This window comes from Diadema setosum, chromosome 3 (assembly GCF_964275005.1).
Source record: "Diadema setosum chromosome 3, eeDiaSeto1, whole genome shotgun sequence".
Classification (NCBI taxonomy): domain Eukaryota; kingdom Metazoa; phylum Echinodermata; class Echinoidea; order Diadematoida; family Diadematidae; genus Diadema; species Diadema setosum.
Window position 1 is genome coordinate 8974236 of NC_092687.1, and position 13535 is coordinate 8987770.

Sequence of the window (13535 nt, forward strand, 5' to 3'; positions counted from 1 at the left end):
TCCATTAGCAAGGGTGCTATATTACGTGTACGTATGTAGGTAGGTGTTGGGGATTTTTCTCGTCAGCTGTGTACCGGGTATTTCTTTGGGCGCGCGATTGTTCTGGTCGGGAATATTTACAGTCGAGTGTGAAAAGATTTGTGACATGTCTTCTTCGCTGCCACGCGCGCTTAATCGGAAATGCTGAGTGATGTTGCAATTCGATTCGAGCTGCATGCTGGGAAAAACAATAAGTTAATTAAGATCGGGACAGTAGATTTCACTTCGAGGTAACCGAACTTCGAGTTATAGTTCTTCGAGCTACGCGAATTTTAATACACGGAAACTCCATAGGAACAATCGGGACTTTCATTTTGCCCCCGAGGTAAGTGATATTCGGCTTATCCGACGTCGAGGTATCCGAAGTTGACTGTATTCATCTACCTGTTCCTGTTTCAGATCGCATCAAATATGTAGAGTCTATCCGAAGTGCAGAAAGCTATCTGACCATTCTCAAACTCTTGTAGACTGTAGTCACACGATGATGCTGGTATTTGGATTTTGAAATCAGTAATAAGATTGTGCACGTGCTTCAACTCACTAGTGTATCGATCGATACGGACAAGACCCTCCTCGTGTTTCACCAAGGCTACAATGACCGAATCATCTTGACAAACAGCTGGATAGGGAATCATACCCTCCTCTTTGAAAACATTCTGCTTCTTCCCAGTACCGTCAAGGCAGACGACAGCTGATGCAGCTTGGAGTATCAGTTTCCCCTTGGTGGGAAAGAATAATTGCTTAGGTGTATATCCATCACACATCATGTATCTGACAGCCTTACCACCCTGTCGTTTAAATACCAGGATTATTTTGGGCGTCCCATAACCCACGTAGATATTATCATCTCTATCCACAGTTAGACCACCCAACCCTCCTTCAGCAAAATTCATCGTCTCGAACGTGACGTCAAGCTTCCCCCACTGTGGAGTGTAGAGAGACATCTCGTTCTCCACATCACGTACGACACATCGACCATCAGACAGGAATCCAATGTTAACGAGAGAGAGACCCTTCAGCACGGTCTGCTGTAACTCGCCATCAGGGGAGTACAGATGGATTCCGCCTTTAAACGATCCCACCGCCATCTTACCGTCTGGTACACGAGTCATGCAGTTCATGCTGTCTTCTCTTGGGAGCTCTATTTCTGCTTTGACATGCCACGTGTAACCTTTCAACTCTCCAAGACAAAGTTCATTAACCTTCACGAATCTACGGAATGAAATCTTCCCTGCTCGTTCTGTCACACCTCTCGGTGATTGGTTGTCAGGATCATCTCGTCCCAGAAAGCTCTTCAAGTTCTCGCACAGCGTGTCGTGTGCTAACAAGGCGTCTTTCTCCAGCGGTACCTTCATACTGTTTGTTACCAGTTCTTCCATAGCGTTCATGTGACTTATTGTTCGCCGACTCTCTTCCTGCATGACTTGTAATTCCTTCTCGAATTTTTCAGACCAATGTTTCACTTGACTTTTCAGGGCTTCTCTATTGTCTGACAATATCTGCATGTATTCCTCGTACGTTTTATCGATGTCATCATTGAGTCTTGTCATTAAATTTGTTATTTCATTGCGTTGTGTCTCTATGAATTCGATGTGATTGTCGATGGACGTTCTCTTTGATATTACTTTGTTTTTCAACTCCTTGATATTTTCCATCAATTTCTCCTCATGAACAGCTGTCTCTTTTATCTGATGTCCTGCTTGTAAGTGTGTTAACATCCCGCATCTTAGGCAGGCGTATTCTTGACATCCAGTGCAGAAACACTCCACATCCTCGCTAGGATGTTTCTTACATTTCCTTCGCCTCTTAAGCAGAACTTTTCCCGAGAGCACCTCGCTCATGGGCACCACTTCGTGGCTGGAGACCGGCTTCCAGAGAGAGTGGCCGTTCTCACACGATTCACACATATATTTCCCACAGTCCTGACAGTAGGACACAGCTGGCAAATTTTCGTCCATCTCACAAACTGTGCATGTTGGACTCTTGGTTTTCACTTCGTCCACTAGAGAACTCAAGAGTACATTTGTTTGTAACTTTTCCACATCTCCACTGGGTAGGGGCGTTTCTTTCCTGCATATTGGGCATGATATAGTTTCTTGATCGGACCGAGTTTGAGATATTCGTTGAAGACAGTCTTTGCAGAACGTGTGAGAGCATGTGAGTGATTTAGGCTGGTTGAAAAGAGTCAGGCAGATAGGACACTCAAGATTTTGGCTGCTGATTTGATGGAACTCTGTCATGATGTTTGTTTTTCTAATAGTAAAGGAAACATAAAGTGACAAACATATCAACAAATACTGGCACAAAACTCAAATTAAAGTTATTGAAAAGAGATAGTTTATGTGAAGCATGATGTCAGAATTCATGGATTCATAAACTGGCCCAAAATTAAGAAGTACAATTTAAGAGACATGCTTGAACGTGCTTTTTTGTTTTGTTTTGTTTTGTTTTACTACATTTACTGTGGATGCTGTATTTACTGGCTCAATAAGAACTTTTAAATATTTGTGGCGATCCATGTGAGTGAAGGAGATCACATTAACTTGTAATGTGTGTCTGTCAGAGGATGGTGGGACTTAGAATAAATTCAGATGTTAATGGTTGACACTCTAAAGGAATATTTGTAAAACAATATAGAGTTGCATTACGATAGAATATCAAAATATATTTAGGCATTAGATTGCAGCAGTAAAGGGATATTCAGCGATGTCGCGTATAACCAGTTGTCATGAAAAAAAAAAGAGAATTTAGATGATAATATGAGCGAAATGAGAGCAATTACTATTAACAATCGAGTGTCCGTTTGCCTGTTTGTGTGTTAGGTAACAACGTGTAATTCAGTTTATCCAAACAACATTATTTTATCCTTGAGAGATAGTTTTTTCTTTCATTGCACGAAAATGCTGGTTTCCTTAGTCTGGAGAGACAGGTGAGAACTATACTTATAGTACATGTATTGTACCTCATGCCTGTCAAGAACAAATTTAGGCACAACGATATTCTTCCCTGGATTAGCACATTATGTTCCCCACCATTTAGGAAAAACAAAAACGGCAGCATTATTTAAAACGTAGCCACAAATGGTAAAGGATTTCTGTAGAAATGGTGCAAGAAACCAATGAATAAAAATACTGAAGAAGGACCATTTAACCCTTCGTGACCAATGTCACTTTGGAGTCGATGTCTTTTCGAGGGTTTATGAACATGGAATGGATCTAACGGCCAGATTGTCTTCCTTCATCCATATGTAGCCATGCTATGTAAATAACCCCATCATTATTTGAACGCTTAGAGTTTTCTTGTGAGGCCTTTGATGAGATGCTTTCATTATTTAGGGTAGCATCCTTTTGTTGGTGATTAGGATGCATAAACCTCAATTCTACGTGACAGGCCTAAAGAGGTCTGATCTATGCCACGTTTTACTTCTCTCTCTGAATGATCCTACTTTCAATCTCCTTACACTAATTAATTCCAAAAATGGTTAGATGTTGATTTATTTTCAGCGGAGACAGTGATTAAAACTTTTTTGATATTTTTTTTTCCAATTCAAAGTTCATTTCAATTTTCGACACAACATATATATTTTCACTTCCTTTGATAACAGAGAACAAGGTGAAAACAACATTGTAGAAAAAAAAAGACTATACAGTACAATAATCTTTATTCATACAACATAATTGCAACATGCTAATTGATATGTCACTTTTTCTTTTCTTTTTGGCATGCTGTCTACTATGTTACAGATATCAACATAGGTTGTGGGCTTTAATAGTATGTTAACAAAAACACCAAAATTATAACAGAAAAAATATTGACTCAGCAAACAAAGGGAATTCAATTTCGAGCATATTAATGGTCATTTATTATTTGTATTAAGACTACGCGTTAGCACGATATCTAGTAAGAAACTAGAGTGATAATTGTTTCCTATGCTTACCAAGTATTCTGACATTCCTGGTTCAATACTGCTGATTTAGGTATGACTCCGAAATACAAGTAGACAAGAGATCACGATCTGATGTCTAATCAGCCTGTCCGAAAGTGCACACACACGTTAGATTGAGCGTGGTCTCACTTTTTAAGACCCAAACAAAATGAAATCATGAAGAGTTTATTGTTTTCGACAGAGAAATAGATGACGCAGTACTCCTAAAATGGCGGTGTAGCTTTGTTTACATTCTGTGTTATCTTTTCAGTCTGACCTATCAACGACAGAACAGTGTGTCTATCTGGAATCACAGCGCGTAATTAAATCTCACATTGAACAGCTAGCTCTTCATGCAACATTGGGCGAGTAAGAGGTGCACTGTGGGGGTCCATCATTTGTTTCGCTTTATTTAGTCAGGCACTGTGGGGGTAAAAATGACTTCGTGGGGGTATTTGTCTCTGTGGGAAAACAACAGGGTATACCCCCACAAGCTCCTATTGTTAGGTTGAGTGAGCTAAGTGAGCATTTTCCCATAAACAAAAGTCGTCATGTACACGACGACGATTTGAGAGTAATAAGACACAATATTATAGGTTAAATAGTTGTCATTTATCATTCATTTCCACAATAATGAGATTTCTTTAATTCCTGAGACTGTTCAAGCTATACTAAAGTGACATACGTGTGCGCTGAAAATCGGTTGACAATAAACTATATTGCTAGTAGTTTTGCATAGCCATGTGGTACTACACTAGAATACATGTTTTGAATGTCAGTCGTCACAATCTCTGCGTTTGCGTGTTCATAATTCACTCAGCAGCACAATTATTATATCACCAACATTACTATCATCATTGTAACGATCTTCATCATTAAATTAGAAGCAGTAGCAGTAGCAGTTTCAACTGTCCTGATATGCACCTCGATCCCTATCAGCTGTCTATGGTGGATAGCAATTTCGGTACATGTTTATGTCGTCTTCTTCGCACCGACGACCCACTGCCTGTATGGCAATGAAACGTAATACTGGCTTTGTCGTTGACATACCCCAATGCTCACCAACATTAAGACATATCAGCACAGGAGTAAGAATGGTAGAAAAAGTTCATGTTTGCTCTTTATGAATCGTGAATTGTGAGGCTTTTATTGTTGCCAAACAGGTATGTGGAGACCTCCTGTGCTATGCATCGTGAGTTTTCTCCTCGTCTTCCTCGTCTAAATTTACTCACAATCTCACCCTTTTATTATCCTGATTCTGGACATTTGACAATCATGTAGAGTGAAGTGCCGAAACCAAGGTACAAATTGTACAGTGAAAATGGGCCGAGTCGATTGTCAACAACTTCTTAAAGTTAATTCTAATTAGATGAATACTTATGCCTAGAACTTGGGAATGACTTGATATCATTACATCAGTATACTCTACGATACTCTACAATAAGACAAAATAACAATCATTTTGTAAAAGAGACCTACTTTCAGTCCATCGGCTGCTCGCCTGGGTTATGTAACTTTGTTGTTGTTATTTTAAAGATCGAAAGAAGAGAGAGAGAGAGAAATGGGGCCCTATACAAATAATTTGCCCCAGACAGCACTTATAACATAAAACAAATATTATAGATCTTAAAGAGATATAAACAAGAATATTAAATGCATACCAAGTCTCCTCGAGGGAGCTCATATCGTCTCCACGAGGGAGCTCATATTGTCTCCACAAAGGAGCTCATAAAGTCTCCACGAGGGAGCTCATATCGTCTCCATAAAGGAGCTCATTACGTCTCCACGAGGGAGCTCATATGATATTGATGAATACCTCATATTATTCTTCAGACAAACTCAAATAATTACACAATACACGCGCGCGTGTACCGCACACTAACTCATCCACGTGCACACACTCAACCACATACACACACCTTCAACCACGCACAGACACATCCATATCATGGTTCAACCCAAAATAATGTACAGTATTTAAATAGAGCACACACACAATGATATGTTTTTTACAAAATAGATAAAATTACTATAACTGTATCATTGTTTCGAAAGAAAGAAGAAGAGGAAAAAATATATATATATACAGTGTTTATATCAAGGAGCTCTAAGGCGTTGATACAGAAAAATATTTGCATATACAGAAAAATATTTGCAGTGTTTATATCAAGGAGCTCTAAGGCGTTGATACAGAAAAATATTTGCAGCAAACAACGGAGATATATGATACAGATATAATCCTGGAATCAAAGACGTATGAGTATACCTGCGGGCTTCAAGCCCCAAAAAATAAAAAAGTACCCCCCAAAAAAGCCCCCCAAAATAAAAAAGTACAATGTATGTAACTTATGTAACTTATCTTAACTTGTATGTATGTAACTTATCTTTTGTATCTTATCTTTTGTATTGTCTAGGGTTGAAGACAAAGGATGGTAAAAAGTGCTCACTCTTCACCCAATCACAGCAGTGGTCAGAAATGCACAACTACATTTAAAATACAATGTCTGGCTGTCTTTCAGTAAACTACATACGGGTAATACTTTAAGCGTATCAGCATCCCATTCGGCCTCATTATCACGATCTATTTTTTTTGAGGAGAATGTTGGGTTGATCACTGACTGATAGTCGACCATGAATTCAAGTTACCGTTGTCTTCTGTGAGATTACATACTAGTAAGTCCACTTAGTAGGATGTTATTCCTCTTGCCGATTAAAGTTGAGATAGGGAACTAAGGGCTTAATATAAAAGCTTGTAGATATTTGATGTGAACTTGTGCTGGCTCATAGCATTTATTACATTCAACAAACAACTAACAACTCTCTTTCACCCGGGTTTTATTTCGTGAAAAAAAAAATCTTACATAAACAATGCTTTAAATCATACTGAAACGATTTCTTTTTGCAACAAGCATGGTGGAGGAGTTTCTTGTTATATTTTGAAATATTGTGTTTTCACAAATTTAGTAAAATTCGCATTTTCTGAAGGGAGAACGTACTTGGCATTCTGCCTTAAACCATGGATCTAGGTCCATGCTTAAACAAAGTATTTAGAGTAAAGGGAAGAGGGAAAGTCACTTACACACACACACACACACACACACACACAGCACCAATTTAACTTGGGCTAAGATTTATTTCCACCAGAAACTTTCTTCATCGTGCAAATAGGACCTTCGACACTAACAGTCACTTTCACCAACTCAAAAAGGAAATTCCACTTTCCGGCCTGTTTTATGATCCCAAATTTTAGCATAATGCAAAAGAAGACTTGCTCTTTCAGAAAATATGAAAAAGTCAAGATCGGCCAGGTTGACCCATTTCACTTATTTTCAGTCCTCACGCAAAATCAGTATGTGCGACTTTTTGTTCGTTTTGTGATGCACGGTCACTTTTATTCTCTCACATTCATATAATGATTATAATAACATCAATTCAAATAGTGTCGTCGTCTTCAGGGCCCTGTTTTTAAGAAACAGATTATCCCTGAATAACCAACGCTGCAAAGACGGTCTGTAAAGAAAAAAAAAATAATAAACATGATCAACAGCTTACTCCCATACAAATATTATGGAATTCAGCTAGTGCATTGAAGCTAGACATTTTGTACTTGATATTTTGGATAATTCGAATTTGAAGTTATACGTTACACATAGTTCTTGGTAAAAACCAACAACAACAACATATAGCAAAGAGAATAAAGCTTTTACACAGTTTACGTAGTTTGGATTGGCAATGATGATTTTAAATCGTTCTGTACAGTGGCACAACAGTTGCTGCTATAGACGACTTTCCGTGACAAAGTTCTCAAAAGTTATTGTTGACTTAATGAACTTTTGCCACCAGAAATAAAAGCAAACACAAAAGGGTAGACAATTGAAAAAAAAAATAAAGTGATTGCAAGTATACAACAACATCAACAAGAAAAATACAAATTCTTTAAAATGCAGAAGAACCAAAGAGTAATGTGAACACATAATTAAGTAATACCGGCAAATAAGCTTATAAAATGTGATTAGATAAGCAACAGGTAAATTTACGATGGAACCTCAACTCTTTCCGTTCTTGCAGAGAGAGGAGAGAGATAGAGAGAGAAAAGGCGAGTTCAAATGAAAAAAAAAAAGAAGACCGCAAGTTATGATGATATGAAATGGGGTGGATGAATAATCAGATTTCTAAATGTTACAATGAGTAGATTGATTATAAAGGAACATTACAATAAAGTAGAGTCGGTAACGCACAAACAGACAATACACAAGAATGCAAATGTACTGTGAATATCCATAATTGTATTATGGATTATAAATCGAATAATAGGGTAGGGCCTAAACAGAAGTTCTCGTTTGTCTTAATTACATGCAGCCGAGCTCCATACAAAACTTGTTTCTTTGGTGATCTGTTCGAGTCATTAAAATCTTCAAACTTGAAATTTTGGTGACCCGAAAGAGATACAACGTATATGCAGGCTCTATTGGTCCGAAACAAAACCAAATAGGCATGACAATCCATTTTCAACTTTTGTTACCCAATTGGGTCATCATTCTAGTGGTTCGACAATAGTTTCCTGCACCGGGATACCGCTAATGTCTTTCCCTACTTATCATCACGTAAAGTGTGTTATATAGGATTGTACTATAGAATATCATTTATGAATATAAATGAACAAAGAGAGTGCGCTTTAAAGCCAGCACTACGGAACTTGCTGTAAATGGCTAAATGATTCTATATTGTGTGTCACAGTAGTTCGATATAACATCCCCAAAACATTCCCAAAGATATACATTAATAAGTGTGAAGCAAGTTACAGTATTACAATCGTAATATTTTTCTTTCGCTATGGCAACTCCGTGATTGCATGGGTAAAGTTGCTTTTACCGCTTTACCAATCCGACCACGTTATATGATGAATAATAATAGTCTTAACCAAAAATATAACTATAATTGACATATCAAACATCTAGGTTACCATAGTTTCGTATACAACTTCTTGCTCACCCTATTTCAAGATATACCAGAGATGCATTTCAAACCTCCTTCGCTTCAACATTTGACGTCATTGGTTTGATTATATGGCACAGTATCAGTCCAAATTTACAAAAGAAAAATGACCTTTTACAGACATCATAAGGTATAGAACATTATCAAAAAAAAATGTGGACAGATCAGAAAATGACGAGAGAGGAAGAGAGAAGGGCTGATAGAGGTTGGGAGAAATGAAAAGGGAATAGGAAAGGTTAGTCACGATTCATTTTTGCTTGGGTGATATTCTGTTTGACTTTTTTTTTTAATCCAAAATCTGGGAGAACTTCAAGTTCACCCACGCAGTGTTTTTTTTACCTTATTTTGTACGAAGTAATAACTGCATTTCATATATCCATAACTCACAAAACACAACACCATCTGTGTTTCAAAATGAAGAATCATTATTGCCTCTGTTCTCTGGCTGATCGCCGTGCTGCGTATTTCTACACACTTGGTCGAGTGGTAGTACGGATACATTATGAATTTGTATCTCATCAGTACTGAAGCATTATACTGTATTGCTGCTCGTTCCCATATTATTATTTCCCTATGGGAAATCAATTTCTGGGTTCATAAATGCCGATACACTAGGTCTATCAAACTTGAAATAGTATTGTAATAACGTGTTGAGCAGTAAGGTGGAACAATAAATTGGCTAATTTACCACAACAATGATAAATTTGACAAGATTCACCACTGTGGTCTCTCATTTTCTTTGTTTTTTCCGGTTGCGGTGTTGTTACAGCGCCCATTGAACCTGAAAACGATCGGCAAAATATAATGTTCTTTACGTCATCACATTTCTTTTTTTTTTTTGGGGGGGGGGGGGGACTCACAAGTGTATTAACGTTTTAAGCGTTTTGGTTCACATATGAAATTGAGGTTTACCAACCAAATCATCCAACAAATTCTCTTTTTCTCACTGCACTGCTTTTCAGTGATGTCATAACTATTATGCATGATTGGAATATAAGTGGAATATGCTTTGGGCCATTAGTGACAGTCACTTTGCATTATTACATGTAAACACAATGAAACAATTGATTTAATTTGGAAGCAGGAAAATATTCTTCACCTTCGTAAGTACCATTTTTTCTCTGATGCAACTCGTCACTGCGCTGTACATAATGTACATAAAATATGTTATAAACAACAACAACAACAACAATAATAATAATAATAAACAGAGAAGTACCAAGAGCCAAAATACCTAATTTAAAAACCGAAAACGACACAATGCACTGTTCATGTATCACAATTAATTGTTACTATAAATGCAGATAAAGTGTTTTTCCTATGTAAATGTATACATGCATTAAAAGTAGGCTTGATACCTATTCACAGGCCTACTCTGGAAGGTGTGGAAATACAAAACACCCAAATAAAGGGATCTTTACAAATCTTTTTCTCAAACATTAGAGCTGAGTGAGTAGAGCGATGACTCGTATAGTTTCAAGTTTGTTTATCAAAATAATTTGCTTAAACTTTGCAGGTATTATTGCGAGAGTGTATAAGGACATACTTAGTTTATTCATTCAAATGGACACCATTCCACAGTAGAAGGTCCAGAGGGACACACGTTCGTATGGAGTAGGGGTAGTGTGAGAGGGCATCTGGGAGAGATAGCCCCGAAATTACGGAATCTTTACAATTCGTTTTCCCCATATAACTAGATCTTATAGGATATGCTACAGTGCTATGAATGAGTAGAATTGTGACTGCAGTTTCAAGGTAATTCATGAGAGTGTCATGAGTAGGGGACTTAATCGGGTATAGTTTTCACATTTCATCTTCTTGGATCACATGGAGAACTCTGTCATCAACGTGGGCAGGCGTTATCCCTATTGTTACAGAAGATGATTTATATAAATTGCTCGTCACTATGCCTTCATACAATGAGGACCCGAAAGGAACAAAAATTAGAGAAACGAAATAAAAAAAAAAAAATCTCCAAATCAATAGATGTAATTTGAATGAACCGTCAAGTTTATACACTGTACTAGACTAAGGGGAGGCCCCACGTGTCCGGGAACGACTTGGTAGCTAATTCTCTAATTTGATCTCATGTTTTGAAAGTGCACGCACAAACTTTCTAAAAGAAAATACGAATGGACACCCAATAGTCCTCAAAGCTCCCCACCCACATGCTTTTTTTTTATGTCCATACGTAAAAGTTTGGAATAATGCTTGGAAGGTGAACTGGTCCCTGGGTACTCAACTGAGCGCGAGATGCAATATTTCTCTTGTTGCTAATTTCATATGAAGGTCATTCCCCAAAGCCTAATGTCGTATCAGCCAGAGCACTAATATATCAAAGCTAATGTTGTAACTCACCCTGTTTTACTTTAGGAATGGTCAATCATCCACAGACATGTCTATTGATTGAGGTCCTTAGTGCAAGAAGATTCTCGTGAGCACGCGTGGTACATGCTTGACATGTGCAGCCCATTCCTACGACCCTCGTGTAAACTTCATTCAAAGTCTACCAGTTTTTTTATGATATAACAACAAAGATTCTACTTCATCCTCTTTTTCTTTTTAAACGTGCTACTGCAGGACAAATGTCGTCTGTGACAGTTCAGTTCAAATCGTATCAAATATGTAAAGTCTATCAGAAGTGCAGAAAGCTACCTCACCACTCTCAAACTCTTGTAGATTGTACCAACTTCTTTCTGGTTTTTTTTTTTTTTTTTTGTATTTGGAAATCAGTAATGAGATTGTGTGTGTGCTCTAAATGTCTCGAGTATCGATCGACACTGACGGTTCCCCTAAGGTGATTCACCCAGGCTACAATGACCGAATCATCTCGACACACAGCTGGGAGGGGAAACAAACCTTCTTTCTTCAAGAAATACTCCTTCTTCCCCTTACCATCAAGGCATACGACATTTTATGGAACTTTCAGTATCAGTTTCCCTGTGTTGTGAAAGGAGAATATTTGTAGAGGTGGATATGCACCACACATCATGTTCCTGACTGCCATGCCACCCTGTAGGGTAAATACCTGGATCTGTCTGAGGCAACAATAACCCTGGTAGATATTATTATCTCTATCCACAGTGAGACCACCCATCCCTCCTTCATAGAAACTTATCGTCTCGAACGTGACGTCAAGCTTCTCCCATTGTGGAGTATAGAGTGACACCTTGTTATTTATATCGCGTACTACACTTCGGCCATCAGACAGGAATCCAATTCTCCTAACGTTGACATCCTTCAGCACGGTCTGCTGTAACTCGCCATAAGGGGAGTAGAGATGAATTCCGCCATTATACGATCCCACCGCCATCTTTCCGCCTGGTGCACGAGCGACACAGGTTATGATAATTTCGCTAGGGAGTTCTACGTCTGCGTTGACACCCCACGTGTAACCTTTCAACTCTCCAAGACAAAGTTCAATAAATTTCGAGGATATACACAATGAAATTTTCTGAGCTCGTTGTACCACACATCCTGGTGATTGCTTGTCAGGATCATCTCGTCCCAGAAATCTCTTCAAGTTCTCGCACAGCGTGTCGTGTGCAAATAAGGCGTTTCTCTCCAGCGGTACTTTCATGCCGTTAGTTACCAGCTCTTCCATAGCGGTCATGTGACTGATTGTTTGCCGACTCTCTTTCTTCATGACTTGTAATTTCTTTTCGACTTTTATAGACCATTGTCTAACTTGACTTTTCAGCTCTTCTCTACTGTCTGACAATAGCTGCATGTATTCCTCGTACGTCTTGTCGATGTCATCATTGAGCTTTCCAAACAAACTTGTTATTTCATTGCGTTGTGTCTCTATGAACTCGATATGATTTTCAACGGTCTCTTTCTTTGATTTTACTCCTTTTTTCAACTCTGTGATATTGTCCATCATTTTTTCTTCATGCATAACTGCATCTTCAATCTGATGTCCTGCTTGTGAGTGACGTAACATCCCACACTTACAGCAGACGTACTCCCGACATCCAGTGCAAAAAAAAAAAAAAAACAAAAACAAAAAACAAAAAAAAAAAAAACCTCCTCATCCTCGCTAGGATGCTTCCTACACTTCCGTCGCCTCTTAAGCGGAACTTTTCCCGTGAGCACTTCACTCACGGGCACCACTTTGTGGGTGGAGAACAGTTTCCAGATAGAGTGCCCTTTCTCACACGATTTACACATATTTTTCCCACAGTCCTGACAGTAGGACACAGCTGGCGACTTCTTGTCCATCTCACAAACTGTGCATATTGGGCTCTTGATTTTCACTTCCTGCACAAGAAAACTCAGCGATATGTTTGTTTGTAACTTATCCACATCTCCACTGGGCAGGGGCGTTCCTTTCCTGCATATTGGGCATGTTATAATTTCCTTGTCAGACTGAGTTTGAGATATTAGTTGAAGACAGTATTTTGCAGAACGTGTGAGAGCATGTCAGTGATTTAGGTTGGTTGAAATGAGTCCGACAGATAGGGCACTCCAGATTCTGGCTGATGATCTGGTGAAACGTTGCCATTGTGTCTATTTGTCTAATAGCAAAAGAAACACACAGTAAACACATACCAGGAGAAAACTGAAATTAGCATTT

General features: G+C 38.5%; 1 protein-coding gene across 1 annotated transcript; it reads right to left on the reverse strand.

Annotated features, from left to right (window-relative positions):
• Positions 1-434: 434 nt before the first annotated feature.
• Positions 435-2279, reverse strand: LOC140247004 (tripartite motif-containing protein 3-like). The gene has a single exon (XM_072326309.1). The coding sequence runs from the start codon at positions 2277-2279 to the stop codon at positions 435-437; it is 1845 nt and encodes a 614-aa protein (XP_072182410.1).
• Positions 2280-13535: the final 11256 nt, after the last annotated feature.

Coding starts and splice junctions, on each gene's coding strand:
- LOC140247004 (XM_072326309.1), bottom strand. CDS start 2,279: ATGACAGAGTTCCATCAAATCAGCAGCCAAAATCTTGAGTGTCCTATC.